Below are 24,838 nucleotides of genomic sequence, written 5' to 3' on the forward strand. Positions count from 1 at the left end.
AACCTAAACTTTAAAAGCTTACATTTCCTACTTGTTCTAAATATTGCTGTCATCACGCCAATACCTACAACTTTTTTTTCTACAACAAAAGTTTACCTGGCAGCCATAGTGACCTAAGGTCATAGCAGAGCACATGGCTGTAAAGCAAGATGACTTGTGAGATCAAAAAAGTAAGGAAATCTACTCTTTATTCTTTGTGTTGGCATGTGTCTTCTTACGTGTCATTATCATGAGTTGTAGTTTTGTGTATTTAAATAATTATAATGAATTTGTATCAGTTTTATATTTAATTTGGTGTGTATTGTAGCTAGCTAGCTGCTAGTGTTTTTGTTTAGTTTTTTTGCAAAATGGGAAAAATGTCATCACCAGATTGTCTCAGACAAGTTGATGAAGTTACAATGTCTTCATGTCATGAAGTTATTCCTCACAAAGAACAGATACGTTGGTACATACCAATTACTCATATTTGAAACCTTATTTTACAAAATTCAAAAAGATCTGGAGAAAGTGAGAGAACAACTTATGGATCTACATCACTGACACTGTCATCAGGTGACACAGATGTCTTTGTGTGCCTATACACATAACAATTGTTCTGGCTCATCCGCAACTCAGGAGTGAAAAGATCAATATTACCACTTTATGATATCTGCATAGCGCTGGGAGACGAGCTCACACATAGTCTCCCAGCACTACATTTGCTGACTGGGTGCGATACAACCAGCAAAATATCAACCAAACTTGCAGCTCTGAACACTGTCCACAAACCAGTAAGAAAGGGCAGTTTATTAGTCCCTGAGATTGTAATCTCAAAACCTGAAGGTTTACCAGATCCCTGCTCGTGTGGCAAGTGTGCACACAAGAATGGGTGTCCCTGTCGGGTAGCTGGTATCCGTTGTTGCAAGTACTGCAAATGCAAGGGAGGCGATAGTTGTACCTGGACTCTGTTGTGAAAGTTTTACCTTGCAACACAGGTAATAAACCTGTTGTTTTATATTTTTCACTTTAACTTTCCAATGATAATAGCAAGGTTGGATATAAACATACTTTTTGCCCCCAGGCAACATTGTACCATTGCGGAATGAAAATCAATATTTACAGATATGAAGTTATAATAATACAAATTATAGGAAATCATCTAAATCACTGTTATGTACTAGCTAAAAGCTCCATAAATCTCCCCACACATTCTCCGGTACAGTATACATACACACACAACCACACACATATATCCATGAGTTTGCACACTTACACCCATGCATACTCATGTATGCGCACTGATGCACACTCATGCAAGTTACCTGCACCTGATTTTCTGAAAGTTTAGTAAGCAATTTGTCTCAAAAGAGAAACACAGGGGGTAGGCCTATAGCAAATAGAGGGATCAGTCAGGCCTCAAACTTGTGGCTACTGTACAAGGTAGCAAGTCTGCAGCTTCACAGCAACATCAAAAAGCCATGGATGTTGGTATGATAGTCAGGGCACATACTCAACCATAGTGATGGCATTCTATAAAACTTCATGAAGCACACTCATGCACTTCACATATACAGATGCTTCCCTACTTAGAATATTTGGTATGGCCATATGCAAGTTCGATATGGTTCAATGTTGCTTTAGGGCAACATGCAGTTTTTTGTAATTTTCTATGACACCTACATTGATATGTTATGAAAAGTTGTTGATAATACACCTGTAAATGTATACCTGATAGTCACAGTTGATAAAAATAAAAGGTTCCTAGGATTAACCTTTGGAATTCCATAGAAAATGCTTGGGGTAATTTTTGACCCCACATACTGTATGGAAAAGTGTGGTACTGATACTTAAAAAATATACCAATTAGATACAAATCCAAATGGTCTCATGTCAAAGACAACCTATTTGAGGAATACATGGAAGATTAAACGATAACAATTTAAAATGACCAAGATATTGCAAAAAAACTATCGCTGGGGTCATTTTTGACCACTTATGCATCCCTTGTTTGTATACAATTCATTTTCCATTCAATACAGCACAAAACACAATTAAAAATATCAAACCAGAATTCGTACACATACACTACATGGTCATTGTAAACATTGTGATCAAGAGTTCAAGGGTGCAGCACCCACATCCAAAACGTTGAGTACTGGGTGCTGGACAGGAAAGCACAAACATGTAGAAGAACGTTGAGTCAGCACACCAGAATCTGCTCCTTAGCGTTTTTTTAATGGTAGGCTATATCACCAAATGTGACGTTTCGGGCCACAGATGAAGGGCTGGGGCCCGAAATGTCACATGTGGTGATATAAACATTGTGATCACCTCATAAAATCTGTACCTTCAAGAATTTATATGTATGCGAGATATTGCCTCATTTGCATATTTTATTTTATTTTTTAGGCAAAGTGTAATACAAAAAGTATTTCTCTTAATATGAAGATTCATCTGGTAAAAATGTATGGAGATATCTATAAAGGGGGAAAAAAAAGTCCCATTCACCTGTAGTGTGATAATGGTGTCATCTGTTGTGGTCATTTTCAGGACTTTCGTCCCGGGTAGAGATTTTGACACACATCCCACGTTGTTCAATGGGGTCATAATAGTCTATAACAGTTGAGATATTCTCCGCTAAATGAAGTGCATACAAATCTTACCCAGGACCTAGACTAGGAAGTACGTCTGGGTTTTCCCAGGCTAATAGAGATCAGTATTTGTCATTTGAATTCATGTAATGCAATTATGGTTTGCTCTGCGTCAAGGCCATTTCATTGGTAACTGTGTGACCTTATAATGTATTACTGTGTACTGACACATAACAGGATGATAGGAACTGACGAGACATTCCCCCAACAGATAGGTACAGAGCCATTGTGACAGGTAAATATATTTTTTATTGCCTCATAGTTACTCAGAATATAGCTTTTATGCTGCATTATTATGGTTATGGTATTTGTCAGACACTTTTGTCCAAAGGGACTTATATTATATTATATTATATTATATTATATTATATTATATTATATTATATTATATTATATTATATTTAGGGCTGTCAATTGATTAAAAAAATAATCGAATTAATTATATACTCTGTGATTAATTAATCTAAATTAATCGCATATATAATTTTTGCTGTGAAAGTATTTTAAAAATTTAAATTCAAATGAATCATTGAATAATCAGCATTAGTGACATTAAAGTTCAAAGACTCTTTTATTTTTTTTATAATTATTCTCACTGTTCAAATAATTGCCATAATAATCTATGATATGACCTAATATGCTGAGGAAATAAATTCAAAAGTGCTTCGGGAAGAAGTTTTTTTTTTTCACATACAAGGCATTTCAGGCCACAGATATAACCTAGGGGACACAATGAAAATAAATTAACACTCCCCTCAATGTCAACACTTATTTCTTTGCATTGATGTGCGACTATAGAGTTGATGAACTCCGGTGATATGCAAATTCCTTGCTGCAGACATTGCAGAGGACTCTATTTTCAACACTTTATTTTTTATCAACACCATCAGGCCGTTTTTTAAAAGTAAATGTTCCAATCAATGATCCAGGCAGCACGTTTTCTTCTCTCTCCTTCATTTTACAGTCTAATTTTTACTGACTAGAACAGCTCGGGGTCAAAGGTCATACGGAATCGATTCATCTGCACTAATTTTTTTAATCAGTTATTTTTTCTCAAATTAATTAATCGAAATGAATCAGTTATTTTGACAGCGCTAATTATATTATATTATATTATATTTTACTCTTCACTGTTGTCTCTGTCCACAGTGACCAGGAAGTACTCAGTTTCAGGCTTTTTGTTGTGGGGACCTTTGACGAGGCGATCGGATGTCCAGCTCATGGGCTGTGTTTACTCAGAGCTGTAGATGGTTATTAATTGGCCAGAGAGGCGGCCATTCCCCCTCCAACACAAACCTCCTTTCATCTCCAGTGCATCAGGGCACAGATGACACTGTGGCTCCGCGCCAGCTTGTGACCAAAATAAGGACAGACCCATGCCAGAGCAGGGCCAGATCTGTGTCGAATTGATGCCCCTGTCAAGTCCAAGTCAAGTCAGGGGCCAGATGTGTGCCAATATGTCTTGCTTTCTGTCTGGATCAGGCTTTGGATTGTGGGTATATGTCCATGTTCATGCACATGTTTAAAAGCACACATTCAAAGACATGTCTGAAAGTCTGGCAGTGTGCAAAGTGTACATTTTTATGAAACTCCTTAAGTTGTCAACCTTGTGCTGTTATTTTCTTTCTCCCCTTCTCTCTCTCTCTCTCTCTCTCTCTCTCTCTCTCTCTCTCTCTCTCTCTCTCCCACCAAAGTGGCTGAAAAAAAGCTGATTGGAGAGCACATGGGGGAAAGTCGCCATGGCAACTGTGAGTCATCCTGCTGCAGTCAGTTTAGTCACAGTGTATTTCTCTGGCTTAGCTATGATTTCAACCCCCCTTCCCTCCACACACACACACACACACACACACATGTCCACCTGCACCTCCAGCTCACCCCTCCCAGCCCCCACCACTGGCGTCAAAGAAGGGAAGATTGGCATCCCACCCCCGTGCAGTCATAGGGTCACCAACAATTAAAGAGTGCTGTCAGGAGGGGTGGAGGGAAGGGAGAGGAGGATGCTGGAGACTGGAGTATCTTTCCCTGGGCTTTGATTACTTATTTATAGAGACTGCTAATCAGTGATGTCACTCTGTTAGCCCGCTCTGCTGCCAGAGTAGCTGCCTGCCTTCATTAACGAGCTCTCTCTCTCTCTCTCTCTCTCTCTCCCTCTCTTTCTCTCTCTCTCTCTCTCTCCTGTGCTCCTCTGATTAACCAGGTCTAATGCACAGTGGGGGAAGCAATTAGAATGATTTGGGATGAATTGATTTCAGGTTGATGAGACACAAAGCTGGATAGCTTTACTAAGCTTATTTGTGTGCTTCACTTCATGGGCCATGTGCTTGATTGTATGACTCCTTTCAATTTCCATGATTAGCTTTCTTCTGTTGATTGTTCTTTTAATTTTTTTATTTCAGAATGTACAATGTTTTTTCACCATTCTACCATGTCATTACAAGTAATTTTGCAAAGATCTTTTGTGTTTGTAAAAATGTTTTACATATAAGAGGGACCTATTAGCAGTATTCAGCATAGGACACCTGCAAATGAGGCAAACCAGACAACAATGATTTACCTCGTGAAGTAATTTCAAACTGTGAAACATTATGTAGTCAATATTTGCCAATACGCCAATGCCTCTATCAACAGTGTGCTATACATCAACATAGCTGTGACTCTGTGCCATAACCCATGTACACACACACGTATTACCAAACCCTTAAATCCCTGCAATATAAATGGCAATTAGATTCAAAGGAATGACAGTTAGGAAGCAGTTAGTGTGCGTGTAAAAGCAGATAGAGGAATGTCAGCGAGATAGGGAGAGAGAGGAGAGAGAGAGAAGAGAGAAAGAGAGAGAGTTGCATGTAGAGGAGGCTGTGGCGTTGGTGACGCAGCTGGGGGAGAGTGGTGGGGGGTGGGGGCTGTCTGGCGGAGATGGGCTGCATGCGTGAGCGGAGAGGCGTGTGGGCGTCTGCGTGGGAGAGACACAGCAGCGCGTTAATCAGTTTTCTAGTGCTTTCTCTCTTTTCACACACACACACACACACACGCGCACGCACGCGCGCGCACACACACACACACACACACACACACACACACACACACACACACACACATGCACACACACACACACATATACACACACGCACACACGTTCACATGCACACACACACACACACACATGCTCACCCCTGCTTCTCCATCCTCTCATTCAGCCACATATCTCTTTATCTCTACTCTCTCCTCATCCTCCACTCCTCTTCCTCTCTCCACTCTTTGTTGTTCCAGCTCTCATATTCTTCTTTATCGGTGTCTATATTTGTTCTCTCCCTCTCTCATTATCTCTGTCTGTCTGTTTGTTTGTTTGTTTGTCTGTCCCATCGCCCTCTGTCTGTCTGCCTCTGATCTCTATCAATTCCGTGATACTGTCCAGGGGTGTAGTGGTTAAATAAAAGGTGGTTAAACTATGAATTCTGTGATCACGGAAAAGATGGACTGCGCCATGCAGTCTCACATTTTTAAAAAAGAACATGTTCGATGATGGTGGAGGTTATTGTCCAATGTTTATGACGGTGTCGAATGGTTCTTAGAGTGTTGATGAGTGTGCATATTGTGAATGTGGATAATACAGTGTGGTTTTTGAATGTTGAAAGTTGCAATTGGTGAATAAACTCTTTTGAGAGGTGGATATACTCTTATTTCTGAAGTGTCAGAGGTGAATAAACTGCGTTTACTTGCGGTTAGCCTCCACTACAGCCTGTTGCTATTTGCTATATCTCTCTACCTCTCTAGCTCATATCTCTGTATAACTTTTCCTCATGTCTTAGTCTGTCATATCTGTTCCTACTCTCTCTCTATGTCTGGGCCCTTCTTTCTCTCAGTCTTTCTGTCTGTTCATCTCTCTCACTCTCTCTGTCTGTCTATCTCTTCCTCTGCTTCTCTGTCTGTTTCCCCTCATTATCTCATTATCTTCCTCTGTCTGTCTGTCTCTCTGTCTCTCTTTCTTTCTCTCTCTCTCTCCCTGTCTGTCTTTCTGTCTCCATCTCTTTTTCTCTCTCCCTGTCTGTCTTTCTTTCTTCAGCTCTCTTTCTCTCTCTCTCTCTCTCTCTCTCTCTCTCCCTATCTGTGTTTCTGTCTCCATCTCTCTCTCTCCCTGTCTATTTTTCTGTTTCCATCTCTCTTTTTTCCTCTCTCTGTCTGCCTCTTCCACTCTCTGTCTGTCTGTCCGTCTTCATCTCTCTGCCTCTCTCTCTCCATGTCCCTCTCCCAGCGGGCACCTGCCCATTCATGTGGGCTCCTCTCTATCTCTCCTCTGCCAGTGACTCATTCATGAGCTCCAGCCCTGCCGCTTAACAAGCTCCCACATTCCTGCTGCAATGGGAACTCAGAGAGATCGCTTCACATTTAGCCTGCTCCCACTGCTTTAACCCTCGCCGCTCTCCCTCCGTGCATGACTCAGTGTGCATCATACGTGGAAGTTAGACAAGGTGCCGGGGCAGACAATTCACCATTGCATCCCCCTCGATTCCCAGTTGTGTAATGTGGCAATTCAAATGGCAAGGTCAGTGTTTGTAAACAGCTTCCTCTGAGATGTGGCACGACCACGCCGTCACAGCTTGCAGTGGCAGCAGAAACTCTGTCACAAATCACAAATGGCACCCATTTCTGTTTGCTTTCATTATGGAGAGGCATGTCATGTGAAAGAGATTTCCAGTTCAGTATGTAATGAGTGTCATTTTTATTTTTTTGTGTGAGTGTGTGTGTGTGTGTGTGTAACCAGAAATGTTCTCTATATAATCTGGTGGAAAAGATTGAATTTGCTCCCAGTAAAAGTGTGGACTCTATACTCTCTGAGTCACTTGCCTGACTCCCACGCATTCTCCCAGTGCCTAGGACTAGCTCTGTTAAAAGACTATCAGCGAGGGGTGGTGGTGGCGATGATGATGGAGGTGGTGGAGGGCGGCAATCTCCTACATACAGCGCCAAGAGGTAAGCGTGTGAAATAACATGGCTGGTTTTTACAACGAAGCACGAAGCTGGGGCTGGTTGGGGAGGGGGGCTTTGTCTGGCTAACCCCTATTAGAACACCGCCTGGATAGCTGTAATGGACCGAACAGACAAGTTTGTGTGTGTGTGTGTGTGTGTGTGTGTGTGTGTGTGTCTGTGTGTGCAGTGGCACCACCATCTACTCTAGCAAATGATGCTCGTGCTCCAGGTCTGATTTGAGACACAGACTGTCCACCCACATGCGGAATCAGACACAGCCACACTGAAGACAAGAGTTAGGGGGAAGGAGACTTCAGCCCAAAAGAGGGGGCTGAATACATTTGCAGCGTGAATGGCTAATAGTTTAAGAAGACTCCTACATGCGGAGCTGGTTGACCGCAGGATGTCCATAGAGCTTGGCTTAAGCTTTCATTTCTGATATGCTGCGTTACAGTGGACTTCCAGTGGAAGCATTTTGTGCTATCTGTCACCATGGGGGAAAATGACTAACCTGACCACTCATCCATCTGGAACCGATCCATTGAAGTGTTGCTTCAGAAGGCTGGGCCTAATCAAAAAATGCTTGCATATGATTGAATAAGCCACTTGTCCGTCATCTATTGACGTGCTACTTGCACGTGCAACCACTCACATCGAAGCCAACCCGTGACGCCAATAACAGTCTCACAGTCGCTTCTACGCTATGTCACATCTATGAAACTCCCACCCTGCGTCCTGATTGGCTGTACCATAAAATCAGTTGCAGAAATCACTCTCAATGGAAGAGGTCCCAGATGGATGTGAGTAAAGCTAGGCGGAGCTAAGCGGAACGAAATTCATCTGGCTAGGGTCAGGTTAGAAAATTACCTGGTGCAAGTGAAAAGTGCAACACAGAACACAGTGTAAGGTAATGGTTTGCTCTTACATGTCAGGTCATAGTGTTGAGAGACATGTTTCACTTTGCAAACTCACCAAATCAGTGTACCAGCAGCAGGCCTATAAATCGTCCCCTTAGAATTATAAGTTCTATCTGACATTTTTGTCAAATTGAGTTATTTACATATTCTTATTCTGTGACACCTTAAGAAGATGAGGTGAGGTGTTTCTTGTAGTTGTATGCATTTTTGGACATTATATCTGAAGAGGTTTGTTCCACTTATCAGTATAAGTCTATGCAATTCTAAGACTTTGAAGCTCAATATCTCAGAACTACTCAGAACGTAGATAGAACCCTATAATTCTAAGGGGACGAAATCCTCCGAATATTCCTTCAAAATTGTTCACATATAATAGGCTCTGTATGTCAGTATAATCTGCATTGTTAGTTGTGCTGTTTCTGCCCTGAACTCCAACCTGGGGTATGAGAGTCGGGCATGCTGCCACAGAGGCTCGATCAGCAGCACCAGTGTCTGGCTCATGTCCTGAAGCTTTGTGGGGAGGGACGGTATGGTGAGAATCACACACCTCACAGCTCTGTTCCCAGCCCGGCCTCTGTTACGTGTGCGACAAGTGAGGAGTGGGTTGTATTTATGTTGGTTTATCGTTGTGTTGTTGCCATCGCCATCTGGCAGGACTCGGCTACAAGATGCTCCAGTCAGCCCAGCACTGTGTGGCTTTCCTCATGTCTTTGTCACATCCAGATCCATATTGTTTACACTGACTGTTTTTTTTATCACACCCAGCCTCATGTCAAATCCAATGGAAAAAAAAGACAAGAACAGTCAGCATCGGTGTGAAGTTTGTTGTCATAAAAGCCTAATTTCGTCACACTATTTATCATTTATGAGTATTAGGGAGTCATGGTTACACTAAAGTAAAAAAAGGTTGTCTCTTGTGTGGCCATAGGTTTCTATTGATTTAAATGTGTAATTAATGTGTCATGTATATTTTATTGACTTGCTATCATGAATATTTTATTTGTAAACACCTGAGGGAAGGCATGGCAGTGAGCCATAGAGCAGAGACTAATGGCCCTGAAAGACTGTGTTGTGTGTGTGGAGAAAGATGAACAAGCTTTATGTTCTCTAAGCCATGTTTTAAGCTAGTTGTTGGAGCTCATGTTGCAAGAACACCCGACACAACAAATAATGCATTACTCTTTATTTACTAGCCCCAAAAAAAAAACATAACCCAAAAATGTAACATTTACATTGTTTGGTCCCTTAAAGCTCAGTAGATAACAAGCAAACAAATACTTTTTTAGAAAGCTCTTTCATGTCTTTTGTTCATTTTTTATTATTTCTAAAATAATTAATTCAGCAATTAATGCAATAATATGTATACATAAATATTGTTTTTTTTTTCTCCATGGAAATATATTTTGAAAAATCTCTTTAGTCTGCATGGCTTGACTTCTAAAATAAACAGGGATCCCAATTTCTGCATTTAAAAACTATAAATATCAATGACTTTATTTCTACCTGCTTTCTCACACAATAAGTAATATAGGCGTATCATCACTGATTTTGGTATTGTATTGTTATATGAAACAAATACTGTACCTTTACTAAAACCATTGATTAACATGCAGGAACTATGCACAAGAACGCATCAATGCATTGGACGGGCTACCTGGAAGTATTCAGAAACATCTTTCAACAGGAGTACGACTGACTGATCTATCTCAATTATAGTTGTGCTTGTATACATGTCTAGTACGGGACCCGGAAATATGTCAGGCAATTTGGCATTTCATTTCAGGTCAACATTCTAAACAACCTGTATAGAAATGCATATATTGACATATTTTTACCTTTGTGTAAATTTTGACATTTTGAGGCAAAAATGTAAATAAATAAAAAATACAGCCTCAAAATTCAGTGAAAGTAATCTGTTAATAGATTTGACTGTTTTTGTCTCTGTATTTGTCTACCCAAAGGGCATAAAATGCCTACAGCCTTTGCAGAGACAGGAAGAAAGCACAGTTCCATTCTCCTTGATAGGACAATGGATGAAATGACACCTCATGAATCTTCCATGTGGGTGCTGAAACCTGCACAGGAGAATCATCAGTTATCAGAGTGTAACACAGTGTACTGTAGAATGTGCCATTTCATCTCCACACATTGGCCAGAAGCATGTTTCTGCCTTAGAGCTGTCAATATATGACAAGGAATTCTGATCAATATATAGCTTTATAGATCCAAAGAGCTAACTACAAAATAAAGAACCGTTAGATTCTTTTTGACACAAATCAAATTATTCAAATTCCGTTTTACGAACAAAATTGTATGGCTTGTCTTGCTCCTAAGTGCCAGGTCAACTTATATAATTAGTAGAATTTATGCCTGCACAGCTTTTTTTAGTATTTTATTTCATAATCCAGCAGTTTTATATTATTTCACATGAGACTACAGTATGTACTATGTGCTTGTAAGAAAGGCATCAGTCCATGTACAGACAGAGGTCACAGACTAGTGGGTGACTTGAACAAGCAAGGAGAGAGAGAGAGAGAGAGAGAGCTAGAGAGCTATGCTACAGATATAGGAACAGATTCCTGGAATTGCTGTAGCTAAGTGCAAAATTGCTTCCATGGTAATTTTAGAATAGGCATGCCATGTTGTGACCAACGGTTTTATTTGATAATTGGAACTGAATTGAATGGCAGCATTAGTTGCAAATGTCTGCGATGGAGATATGCAGAATTGCCAACAAAAAGTATCTTTGTTCTGACTTTGTAAAGGCAGGAAATGGCATGGTTTTCAAGGACTATGCCCTGCCTTGCGTAACCCCACCCCATTCCTACTAGAGAGGAATAAAGAAAGAACACCAGTGAACAAATACAGTAGTCTGTTTTGTGGACCTCATGCGAGAGAAGCCTTTCTCATCTAATAGATAAATTTAATAAACACAAATAACACCGCCTATGCTTCGTTCAGACCTTCTGAAACTCGTCTTTTAGGCACATAAAAAGATCACAATCCCCTGCAGTTAGCAGTTCAATGTGGCACAGGGAGGACCAATACAGATCTCAGTTGATCCACCGGCCACATTTAGTACAGACTGCTTGTAACTTGCTGAAAAGTATGATTAAGGTAACTTCTATCAAATGTAGTCTGATAAATTGACTTTTAAGTGGAAATAAAAAAGGGCAATCATGTAGAACAGCATGATGATGTATCTGCCCATATGGATGTGCTGGTCAGTGTCTCACTGTATAGGACCACACGTATCTCTGGCCAACTAGATATCTGGTCATATATAATGTTTTTCTGTCATTACATTTGAAGACATCAGACATGAGCAAAAACACATTCTCAGGAAAAAAATAAATAAAATGAAACATTGTTGGTTGTGACACCAGGCAGTTTTTTTTCCCTCTCTTGTCGATATTCAATTTGAATAGAAGCACAAGCTTAACTCCAGCGTATACCCCCAAATTACAAGGACACTTCATAGGAACAAATGTCACTACACTGATGTGTAGTGGCCTGCTGTGGGGTGATTTCCATGTCTCACATAGACATACATGCTGACTCAGCATAGGCCTCATCATGCAAAGTGATATGTAGGGTAAGAAAAACATTAAAAAAAAAACAAACAAACAAATTAACAAGAACATGGAGAGGGAATCCATCAAGCTGAGCTGCCTCTGCATGCCTACATGCCAAATATGTGTAGAAATGCCAGTGAGCAGATACATTAGATTCTCCTCCATTACCGCACACACAATGCCACATTCACTAGAGGACACACACACACACACACACACACACACACACACACACACACACACACACACACACACACACACACACACACACACACACAGATTTTCAGACTAGGTACACGGTGTGATGCCACGAGGGAAACATAAGTCCCTTTAAGTAACTTTAAATAATGTGTTGCAGTTATTTACTGTTGCTGTAATTTATACAACAGGAAAGTAATGTATATCCATTGTACACATGTACATAAGATGATAATGTAAAATTCACAGTTGGACAAATAAAATCACGTAATCTTCACAGGTTTTAAAGAAAGATGAAAGATATATCATTCCACTGATATGTGGCAGGTAACACAATGACTATTAAATATTGACTACTTCAGCCACTGTTTACGGGTAACCAGTGTGCCCTGCTATAGTCACACACTCTCACTCTCTCAGGGGTAACATACAGTAAACATGGTCTAAATAGCTATTCTTTATGTTCGTATCTATTAGCACCCAATTTCACAGTGGATCAACTAGTGCAGAGAACATACTGAAGAACATAATGGGTTCTGAACTGAGAGAGAGAGAGAAATAGAGAGAGAAAGAAAAAACAAAAGAGAGAATGAGAAAGAGAGAGGAAGAGAGAGGCATTCACAGGGAGAAACATAATAAGAAAAGCACAGACTAGCTGGAATGGTTTGGTGAGTACATGAGTATTGAGCCTACATACAGACACAAGGACATCTGGGTTGAAACCAGGGAACTAGAGAAAGAGCAGAGCGCAACACAATTCCTGGCAACATTTTAGCGCACGTCAAACATGGAGGAGGATTTAGAGTGAACCTTATCAATGACATGCTTCGTTTAATAATTGTTCATTTTATGGCAGTTAAGTTAAACTAAAGCTACAAACAGAGCACATTGATGAGAGATTTGAATGGTATCCACAGCAAAAGGTGTCATCTTGTACCCCAGCAATATACAAAATGGTCAGACTATTGAATGTCCTATTTTTTTCTATATCTTTGGTGGAAACCAAGGATGCGACCGGACTGAACGAGTGAGTCATGGGGTGTGTGTGTGAAAGCAGATGCGGTATGACGTGTGTGAGGTTGTGACTGGAGCCATGCTACACTGGGCTGTGGTCGGGGGAGGCGTGTGTAATGGCCACCACGCACTCCGAGGCGTCCTTGGTCCTGCGAAGACTGGTATAGAGGCGCTCCTCCAGGTTGGCCGCCAGCTTGTCGGTCAGCTCTGCCGTGATGGTCTGCGGCCCGTAGCCCTTTTCCGGTGGCTGCGGCGGTGGCGGTGAGCAGCGCTCGTCCTGTGGTTCAGGCGGAAGTCCGGCCTGCCTACTCTGCTCGGTCGCAGCGCACTCCGATGCGAGGACGGAGTGAGACGTCGTTTCCTCGTCCTTGTCCCTCACTGTCCCTGAGCTATTGCTAGGGCTGACTTTTCTCTGGTCCTCCTGCTCCTCTTGGACGTCTGTTGGTCGCTCCTCGTCCTGCTTGGGGGTGTCCGGCGTTCTGGGGGTACCCTCGCTGGCCTCCTCGTCCGGCGCGCTGACGATGCGCGGTAGCGTGCTGTGGTAGCTGGTCTCCATCGGGTAGTTGACGCTCTCGCCACGCCGAAGTGGAGTCCGGTGGCGGTCAAACGAGGTGGCCAAGCGCTGCCCGGGGTCGCTGTACTGCTTGGAGCGTTGCCACTGCTTCCGCAGGTGGGTGCAGGAGCGGTGCTTCAAGCGCAGCGGCGACTCCTGCTGGTCAAACTGCGGATCATGCCTCAGGAACTCGTGAAAGAGGGCGTCGGTCTTCTCGTCGATGCTGTAGTCGCGACGGTGCAGGAAAGGGTGTGACGACGATGATGACGACGCCGACGACGGCTGCTGCTGCGACTGCTGTTGAGTGTTGCGTGGCGTGAACATCTGGCCGTACGGCGACCACGCCACGGCGCCCTCTGTGTCACTCAAGCCTAGGCCGCCGCCGACGGCAACGCCGCCACTAGCGCCGGGCTCCTCCTCAAGCTCCTCGTCGAAGACGTGCGACTCCAGGCTCTCGCAGACGGTGCCCCGGTGGCCTGAGCTGGTGAAGAAGTGCCGGCGCTCCAGCGCCGAGCCGTCCTTGCTGGTACAGCTGCCGCTGCCGAACAGCCGGAGCTCCTCGGGGGCGCGGGCCGGCGCTTCGATGGAGGCGTAGCCGCTGTCCATCTGCAGCAGCTTCCGGTTGCCCGACTCGCCGTCGCTCCCTTTCTCCGAGTCCACGCTGTCCTGCTTCCCCCTCTTCGGCTCGACCTCGTCCGTAGGCGACGACGTGTCGGCGTCCTCCTCGATCTCGTCCCCGATGTCTTGCGAGGGGTAACTCCGCAGTGCCCCTTTCTCCGCTTTGGCGCCCAGCGAGCACACACTGTCCATGTCGCCGCTGCGGACCGAGTCCTTGTCGTTGCTGCTGCTCTGGTCAGAGGACACACACTTCTCCAGGGAAGCTCGCAGGGTCCAGATGTCACGGTATAGCGCCTGGTGGTCTGAGCTCTCCCGACGGCAGCCCAGCCCAGCGGTAGCCTCGTCCGGCAGCTCAGAGAAGGACGCCCCGACCAGGCTACCCCCTGAGCTACAGCTGGGCTCCACCACCACCTCCACCTCTAACCTGCAGGAAAGGGAGTGGGTGGGTGGGGGGAGGGGGGGTCCAAGTTAGAACATGCACGTCATCCCAATTAGGGCTACCGCACATCGACAATGCACACCATGACTGTGACCACAGCTACTTCATTATGACATGTTAATTACCATGGGGTTAGCATTATGCACCTCATCACACACCCGCAACTAATGGCTCGCGCCACCAGATGCTGTTATGCAAAGCTCTGAAGGTGATCAAAAACTACTGTGAAGAGCATGACTTGCACTTTGGCATTTAGATAGAGAGAGAGAGAGAGAGAGAGAGAGAGAGAGAGAGAGAGAGAGAGAGAAATAAAGGGTAGAGGGTAGATGACTTAATGTTAAAGCTGCTCTAGCAAGTTTGAGTTAATGCTGATACCTAATGGCTTGTGACTTGTGACTGACAGGCCACACATATAAGGTGTTTAAACAAGTCAGAGGTTCCCCTTGAGACTACTCTCAACATTCGTGATAGGCTCCATCTCCTTACGGAGAGAAACCTCCTGTGAGATGGACAGGATTGTAATGTCAACCTGGGGCACCTTGGATGAAATGGATCTCTGATCTCAGGCCAGTGTGGTCGGGGCAACAGCACAGCAGCAGCAGCGGTGGATGTCTGAGGCCATGCGGCGTGTGCAGGCGAGGGAATGGATGGCGAGGGAATTAAAGATACCTGCCGAGGGAAGGTGGTGGCGTGGAGGGGGGCGAGAGGATGCGGGGGGTGGGATGGTACACGATGTCCTTGGTGCCGGCGATGTACTGGATGAGGTCGATGTGGTGTGCGTCGTGCTCCTCCTGGTCCATGCTCTCGCTGGCTGCACGTTGGCGCTGGAACTGCCTCCTTTTAGGCGAACCTGTGCACACAACATGGACACAATCCTATTGTTCAGTAATGGTAAAGGTAGCTGTTATATGGCAGCATATATGTAGATACCCTACGAAATGGGTTAAAGTCAAAATGTACTGGTGATATGAATGGTAAAGTCAAAATGAAACTATAATATTTTCCCAAATATTATCTTATCTTATTATCTTCTTAACAATGGATGCATGGATTGCCTCTTCTGCACAGCCTGTTGCCAATGGCACATAAATGGAACATTAATTCAAGACTGAAAGAGCGGCCTTTCTACCAATTAGTTTATCGTTTAACGTCACATCTGCATGTTTCAAAAGGGCAGTGGGAAAGGTCAAGAGGTTTAAGAAAACCTCATCATTGTCAAATTTATTTTCCCCCCTCAGTCGCCCATTGACAGCTCCAAGGAAACTGCTAATGTCTCATTCTCTCTCTCTCTCTCTCTCTCTCCATATATATATATATATATATATACACAGCTTTCCTTCTAAGATGTCCACAGCAACAGCCTTTTCCAAAGAAATGCCATGAATGGTTCCAGGCAAGTCAAGGCTTCCTGAGATGATTGTTGATGATGATGTTGTTCCCAACAAGCTCTCTCTGAGTCAGTGTTTTCTGTGTATATGTGAGTGTGAGAGTGTGAGAGAGAGAGAGAGAGAGAGACAGAGAGAGAGAGAAAGAGAAAGAGAGAGAGAAATTGAATTGAACAGAAACAGAGAGAGAGAGAGAGTGAGAGACAGAGAGTCAGCGAGAGAGAAAGAGAGAATGAGAGAGAGAATGAGAGAGAAGAAGAAGAGAGAGTAGTCCACGGGGAGCTGCCAGGAAGCTGCGTTGAACCCCGGAAAGCTCGGTAGAGGAAGAGCCCTGCGTCACCCAGCCATCTGTCTTCTAGAGAAGGCTTGGCTAACCAACACAGCCACTCCCTCTTGGCCACCATACAAGCACTCTTCAAGCTCAGTGTCCACATTGAAACAACGTCCTTTCAAATGATGAATCGTCATATCAAACTGAAAAAAACTCGGAAATTATTTTAATCAGGTTTTTTTTTTTGTTCTAGAATTTGCCTTGGCCAAAGTACATAGCTTAAGTCGGAAAGACACCACAGACAAATAAATGTCTTTATGTCTTTTCCTTTTCCTTAATATAATTTAGTTCATTGTTCTGTGTCCTGCTGAAGCTTATTATCTGAGAGCAAGAACTAGGGTACAAGTGAAGAGACAACTCTGGGAACGGGGGGTGGGTGGAGGGTTGGGGTGGTGATGGTGGTGGGGGTGGGGGTCATGTATTGGCTGTAATGACGAGTACCCCCTCCTTACCTCTGGTGTCCAGACTGGACGCCCGCTGGGTGCTGTCAAACTTCCACTTCTTGATCTTGAAATAGGGGCTCGCACCCTCCAAGCTGGCATGGCGCCTCAGTTTGGAGAAGAACTGCAGCACGGGGCCCTGGGTAGGGTTGGCCGAAGATGTGCCCGCGGAGGACATCCCCGTCTCACCCAAACTCCTGGGACTGCCTCCGTTCCGAGAGCTGGACCCCATTACCTCGATCTGAGCATGACAGGGAAAACCAAGAGTTCATATAATCTGAGTGTGGAGAACCAAGAGGGCGCAGAAAGTAACGTGTTCCCTTTGTGTGGGAGATAAATATGGAAGAGAACCTCTTGTCCTCTGTGTCACAGACAGCCACACTTGTGGGTTGAATGGCAAAAGTTGTAAGTGCCTATAAGGCTGGAGTTGCACATTGAATGTCACACACACACACACACACACACACACACACACACAACCAAATCACACACAGACACACTTCACAGACTTCACAGACCCAGTCGCTAGAGTGATTGCTCACTTGACACAAGGGCCCCGCCCCCACCAAGACACACACACACAAACATGCGCAAGCACTTGTGGTATTCACTTGTGTGGTGCATAAACACAGTGACTCACCATGGAGGGTCTTGGGGCGAGCTTGGGGCTCGGGGCACCAGTTGGGACGCTGATGCTGAAGCTCGTGTCCACGGTGGAGTTGAGTGCGTCCCCAGGGAGGGCTGAGCTGAGGCTGACGTGCAGGCCGGTTAGTGCCGTCTGGGGCAGAGGGGGGCGCACTGAGGGCTGTTAGGTGAACGGTCAAGCAGAAAGAGAGAGAGAGAGAGGGGGCAGTTAAGGTAACGAAAGAGGTCAATGCTCATGACAGAATGTCAATATCATGTCGAGAAGGAGGACTGATATAAGGAGCTTGGCTGGGTGAGGCTCCTCAGCTCCCCCGGTGTCTCAATCAATACCCTCTGTGCATCAAAGTGTCACAGTCGAGTAGTGCCTGGGCTTGCCCTCGTTTGTCTGATTTGTTTTCTCAGAGTGCTGTCCAATGCTGGGCGTCATAGCGACTTATAGTAGCCTCTCTCTCATTCTATTTTCTGCGCTCTCTTTCCGCTCTCACCTGGAAGATGGAGAGGCTGGACTTGGAGGCGGGCCGTGTGGTCATGGCAATGCTGTTCTCCGATGACTCACACTCGTGGATGGTGACTATCTTGAGGGCAGGCGGCGGAATGTGGAGGTGCGTGAGCCGGGCATTCTTCAGGTGGTGGAAGTCCCCCTCCGTAAGAGTGTACCTGAGTACATATGGAAGGGTCAGTGAGTGAGGCCACCACAAAAGCCTATCGGAGGGGACTCAAGGTACTTGGAGACTGGTCAGACAAATGCAAGTGTCCAACCAAAACCAACAGTTGGCTCAGTGTGCGCCATCAGTCTGTGTTTTTCAAGTTTTGGTAACAAATGTCTGTCTTGTCAGCTGTCTGGGAAGTGGGGAAATGACTGCTGGTTTTGTAAACATTCTAAAGACTGCAAGCAACTGCAGCCAACTTTGTCCGACACTGGGGACGTTAGTTGGGCATTGTCTGGGCAGTGTGCAAGGCAAGCACCTTTAGATCTCACACCATTGACTATTTCAGCAGGATAGCCCAGCCCTATGGATGAGTGATCATAAACCTTTTCTTTGTAATTCACAATTCAAGTCATGCAGATACAGTGAGATCCAGGCCAATCGATTCCTAAAACATTTCCGGCCAATACATTAGACATTTCCGACCAACACATTGATTCCTTTGACAAAACAACATACCAAAACATTGTTTCTGACCAACACATTAGACACCCTCTCCCTATACTACCTAATCAATTTCTGGAGGGTTTTTTTTCTGACAGAAAGGTTTCTTTTCAAAAGGTTTCTTTTCATAAACTGTCTAAAGTCTGGAGCAGGAAGCATTTCTGAGACTCTGTGTGCAGACGGGTGAATTAATGAGGGCACGGTGCAACAAGGGACTCAGAGGGCAATCAAGGGAAGTGTTTGTCTGTTTGTGTCTGTGTGGGCGTCTGACCTGCGGCCCTTCTCCTGTGCCTTCTTGCCATGGTCGAAGAGCGCCGCCTCGTTGAAGGAGACCCGGCGGCCGGTGGTGCCGGTGGACAGAAAGCGTTCCGTCTCCATGTCATGGGAGCTGGCGGCTGACAGACAGTCCGATTCATCAACCCGGATTGTGATCTCTGTAGGGGGGTGGGTGGGAGGATATTGGGTGGTTTGGAAGGGTGACAGGAGGATGTTATTTTAAAAATCGATGCAAAATAGCTGAGGTTTTTATGAAAGTGCCTACAGTATTGCAATGTGCCAGAATGCATTGTTCCGTCCATTTTGGCAGGGGGACACACAAGCACAAGGCTCTACACATGCACAAAAGGCACCAGGGTCATTTGTTTCTTTACACAGCTGCTATCAATCTCACACAGATCTGTCCGATAACTTTTAAGGGAACCTTTCTCAGATATTCCACAGATCTAATGTCATATGAACACCAAGACACTGCCAACCACAGCAATGAAGTAGATAGTAAAGGTTGTGTTATGATTACCATGTACAGGCTGAGATTCCTCAAGATAAGATGTTTTGGTCTTCTCTGGATCATCACTGGCCCTAAAATGCAGAAGACGGTGAATCTAAGGTCAAGATCTCCAGTGTCAAAATTGCAATGTCCAAACTGTATACACCGTGTTCTGAATGTTGTTCAAAAACAGCTGAAACAATCTACTTCAAATAACATAGCTAAATGCTAATGGTCACTGCTGCAATGCTGTTTCCTCTGATAGCTTTCACTTCCTCCCTGACCAGATCTCTGGGTGAGAGGGGAACAGATTGTGATGAAGTTTCCAAGCTGCATCTCCATCCCCAACACACACACACACACACCCTCTCCCTGCACGGTTTTCAGCCAGAGCTTATGCTCCTGCAGGAAGGGGAGATTAATCAACACCGATGGCTGCAATGAAATCTCATTACACTCATCATTTGTCCCTGTCTGCTCAGCTCTCGCCCAGCCAGACATCAACCAGCCTGCAACGCACTGCATAGAGGCAGAGGGGGGAGACTAATGTTACAGCAGCGCACAGCGCCAAATTGAGCCAGAGAGAGGGAGAGAGACAGAGACAGACAGAGAGAGAGAGGGAAAGAGAGAGAGAGAGGGAAAGAGAGAGAAGAGAAAGAGTGTGTGAGAGAGAGAGAGTGAAGAGAGAGAGTTAACTTCAGAAAATGGTGAGATCAATGTGAGTTTTCCTTGCAAAAACACCCTCTAGGTCTCCGAAGCGGTTCTTTCTCTCAGCGTGGCTAGAATAGCAATTATTGATTTTGTTAATGTTTGTCCTGCGTGTGTAATCATAGCACAGTAACATTAACCCCCCCCCCCAACAAACAAATAAATAAACTGCATCATTTCTAATAGGGCACAGTGGTGACTCACTTCTGGCTTTCAGGCAAAGGTGTGCATGTGTCCGTTCATATTCTCTACATGACATCAAATAAGGAGAGTGGGAGTGTGTATTTGATCTCACCGTGCGTGGCGTCGGTCTTCATCACAGCAGTGGCGACAGACGATCAATAGCACGGACAACAGGACCAATGTCCCCCCAAGGAAGATGGAGAGAAGGACCAACAGGAGGACGTAGCCATCCTGTTTCCCCGTTTCCAATGGAAAGTCCTGCACAAACAATTCTGAGGTCAGGGGTAAATAAATGGCTTCATCACTTAATGGCAACCAGATTTATCCTGACAGTGGACAGACACTGGGCCACATCAGGGCCTAATCCTTTCTGTAAAATTACAGACATCCCGAGAATCACCCCTTTGAGCATTATGGCTTGAATATGGTGTTGCTAAGACATCGTGCCACCTGACTGATTGGGGTCAGGGGAGGCCCTTGTGTCTGTAGACTGAGCTTGCTGAGGGGCCTTGGGGAGAAAGAGCGCAGGTGTGCTCTTTGTTCTAGAGTTGAGACATTAAGTGGTGTATTCAAAGATCCAAAGAGTTGCAGGGCTTGGGGCAGAGGCGGAGACGTGAGCTCCTGACACAAGGATAAAGAGAGAGAGAGAGAGATAGAGAGTGGGAGGGGGAGAGGGAGAGAGAAAGAAAGGTTTCTCCCTAATAGACATCAAAGACTTGGGATAGCTTCTCCAGGCTCTGCACTTGATTAAAATGTTCACTGTGCACCTCATGAATGTATAAAATGTATAGACTATAGTATGTGTGCAGTAAAACAAAAAAAGACAAACCAAAGAAAATATTTCTGTAAGATAAGCCTGAAATGTGCTGAAACTGAGACATTTCCCTAGGCATTTCCTGCTTTGGTTACTTGAGCTGCATTGGTTATTTGGCTAAGCATATCTGTATGCAATAGTGTAGATTCCATGTTGAGAGCTAACAAACGCAAAAATGTCGTCTGAGAAGTTTACATTGTTTCAATACCTGTTGAATTATCAATAAAACACATTTCCATATCAATAACACCTTTAAATCAATAAATAACTCTCAACTCAAGCTATCCTCGCTGTATTTTTCACTAAAAGATACAATAAAAAGAAGCTCCCAAATAGATTTGTAACATTTAGATTTGCAACATTTGATATTCACATTTTAAAAAGTCTGTCTTCAAACACAATTGCAGCACATTTCCCAACTGCAAGGATCACCTGATTAAATAAAAAAAAAACTTGGCAAAGACACTGAAAAACAGGACCTGTGAGTTTCAGAATGACCACAATATGTGATTATAACCACGTCTCTATTTCCGTTCCTTCAGCTGATGATGTCTGCAACAAAGTTTCCTCAAAGGTACACAAGCTTCAGATGAAATCACGGATTTAATTACTGGAAACACAGAGCAGGATGTCCTCTATTAGCGCGGGTCGTCTTTGAATGAAGTTAGATCCGCTAGCAGAACAGGAAGGATGAGAGCTCTGTGTGTACTTACTGTGGGGTTTTCAGTTAGGTTTTTCCAGACGGTAGACTCATTGCTCATGGTCCACGCGAGCGATGTCCTCTCCCCCTGAGGAAATGATCACAGGAAGTCGTGCAGTCCGTATGGCACTATAGCAATTTTGATTCCAGTTAACCATCTCTCTCTCTCTCTCTCCCTAGGGGTTTGAAAATATCTGTGATCCGACAGTGTCATGTTTGCTTAAAAACATGTTTTTTTTTCACTAGAACTGACAACATGAAAAGGGACAATTCTGTTACCAAACTAACTAAAAAGTTAGTGTGTTAAATGCAATTCTGCATCATTTCCCTCCTTGATATATGTATTGTAGAAATGCCTCTGACATCTGCTAGTACAGCTTGCAGTGAAAAACAAACATCACTCAGAAGAGATCAGTGCTTCTAAAATCTGAAGGTGAGAGAACACAAGGTGCCAGACAGTCACTCACGCTTCCTTGCCGTAAATCACAAATCTCAAGTCATCAAATCTCTGAACTCGCTCACCCTCTCTCTCCCAGCTCTCTTTCTGTCCCTGAGTGCAGAATATCACACTGTGATTCCATTATAAAGTGATGACTCCACCTTTAGCAGCAGCTGAGGCCCAGCGGTATGTGGTCCGTCTGCTAGATAATAGCCATTAATGCTGCAGCTTCTTCCCACACTGTGCAAACACTCACCTCCTCAGCGGTTCCCCATCAAACAGCAAGAAAAAGGTAAAATACAGAATGAGCTTTCCACTAGCAGTGTCACTTCACTCTGCTCTCTTTCCACCCTCTCTCTCTCTCTCTCTCTCTCTCTCTCTCTCTCTCTCTCTCTCTCTGTGTTTTTCAGTGGAAGCCTAGCAGTGTTCGGTGTGTCTCCCTGCGATAAGCCTGTTCAGCCTTGGCTCTCTCTGCATTCTAAGCTTGCCTTTGCCCACCCACCTGGTTCTCTGGCTTCCTAATGGCTGCGGTGTCTGCAGAGCAAACGCTTGGAGTGTCACACAGCAAGTTCACTGCTCACAAGCTTCACATAATGACTATCAGAGCCTAATCATCCTAAACAGAGTTCACATCATTTTAAAAGAGAAAAAAATGTATAGATAGATCAACACAAGAACAACTAAATAAATGTTATGGCATGAAATTGTTTTTTATTATTATTATTATTATTATTATTATTACAATTGTAATAAAGTCCTGTTACATCACTCCCTGAAAAAACGCAGGCTATAAGTTTTGTGATCAAGGTCAGAATTACAAATGATCATATATTATAGTTCAGATATTAGAGTATTATTAGAGTGTCATGTTTACAAATGCATGTGAAATCTCACTGTCAGGCCATTTTTGTTGCTGTGATTGCATTACAATGATTACTAACAGCATGACACAAAAGGAACCCCCCAATTTTGTTCAAAGACTTGCTACTGTATGGAATTCTATATATCCTACTGTACATCACATAATGACCATCTTCTGCCTCTTCACTGGGTCTCCCGATGGTTGGACTATCAAACTCCATATAGTTATCATGTTCATCAATTACACCCACTGAATAATGTAATAGGCTCTTTGCATACCATGATTAGGCCTACTTAATTAAATGTTATATAAGTAGACTATGTGTAAATTCTATTCAACGTGCGTGTACAAATACATGCATAAAATGTGCAAAAATATAATGCATTCACTTAATGCATTTGACATGGAAGGGGATGACGAAGGGACACGTTTAATCGCTGATTTCCTGTCAATGGTGGAAATGACTGGCTAATATTATACTGAAGAATGTGTCAAAGACATGGAATGAGAATTACAACATAGATGAGCGTTTCGTGTCGACTATAGGCTAGCCTACCTTGAATTTGATGATTCCCCATCTAAAGCTTGAGTCTATACAGCTGTAGCCAGCTAACAATGCATGCAACACCTAGCCAAGGCTACTCTTCGGAAATTCCCTTTCTTTAGACATATATTGTCAAGTAGGCTAAAGAAAGATACATCGAATTCTTTGCCCTAGCCCATGCATACTCAATCAAATACAACAATACAATAGTAAGGTTATTATCGATCGCCAATGTATCTCAGTTTAGAATAGCAGAAGAAAGGTAACTCACCTAATTATAATTCATGTGGATGTAGTAATGTCTAGTCAAAAGCCAATAGCACCAAACCTTCGCCGAACACCTTAATTTTGATTTAAAAGCTAAAACTATTTATGAATGAAACCCTGAGGTTTAAGACACACCCACCTTCTCAACACCCAGTCAGAAAAAGACTACGTGACGTAAGCTGGAAGATGAGGAGGTACCCTGCAAGAGGATGCGCGAAAGGATTGGCCCCCATGTCTACATGGCTTTTGATTAAACTGTGGGGTATACCCCGAACTGATTTAGATTCAGAGCGTTCAATCCATATCTAAAAAGGCCTGTAACGATGTTTGTCATAGCTTTGTTGACACATTGCTCAAAACAAACCACTGCTGTCAGGAAATAATATAAACAATTTCCAATGATCTCTTATTGGAGGATATTGAAATCAGAGAATGTCTAATAAGACATAAGGCTCTGCTAAAATGTTGAGTAGCATCAGTCTTCCTTGCTGTTTATGTTGTAAGTTCAAGTTGTAAGGCCGCCATCTGCTGGCAGAAGCTAGCATTCCAATGTTTATGCATGTGTAATTTATTATAGTAAGTTAGGCGATATAAAAAAAAGATTTATTCAATCAACAGTGGTCTTTCGATGTGAAGTCACGAATAATTTCTTACGAAAACATAGACAGGCTGAACCAAATATTTTCGCTTA

General features: G+C 43.8%; 1 protein-coding gene across 5 annotated transcripts; it reads right to left on the bottom strand.

The window, feature by feature from the left end:
* Positions 1-11,576: 11,576 nt before the first annotated feature.
* On the bottom strand, positions 11,577-24,224 carry cbarpb (CACN subunit beta associated regulatory protein b). Of its 5 annotated transcripts, none has more exons than XM_048253278.1 (10): positions 24,152-24,224; positions 22,049-22,123; positions 20,634-20,779; positions 19,661-19,722; positions 19,136-19,298; positions 18,199-18,370; positions 17,709-17,873; positions 17,081-17,309; positions 15,582-15,762; positions 11,577-14,897 (listed from the first exon to the last, which is right to left on the bottom strand). In XM_048253278.1, the coding sequence occupies exons 2-10, from the start codon at positions 22,094-22,096 to the stop codon at positions 13,385-13,387; spliced, it is 2,679 nt and encodes an 892-aa protein (XP_048109235.1). In that variant the 5' UTR covers positions 22,097-22,123; positions 24,152-24,224; the 3' UTR covers positions 11,577-13,384. The 5 variants fall into 5 exon arrangements, with proteins under 5 accessions (XP_048109235.1, XP_048109232.1, XP_048109233.1 ...); XM_048253275.1 differs by having other exon boundaries at positions 22,049-22,211; positions 24,152-24,214; XM_048253276.1 differs by lacking the exon at positions 24,152-24,224 and adding an exon at positions 22,731-24,142.
* Positions 24,225-24,838: the final 614 nt, after the last annotated feature.

The sequence above is a fragment of the Alosa alosa genome, chromosome 9 (genome assembly GCF_017589495.1).
Source record: "Alosa alosa isolate M-15738 ecotype Scorff River chromosome 9, AALO_Geno_1.1, whole genome shotgun sequence".
Classification (NCBI taxonomy): domain Eukaryota; kingdom Metazoa; phylum Chordata; class Actinopteri; order Clupeiformes; family Clupeidae; genus Alosa; species Alosa alosa.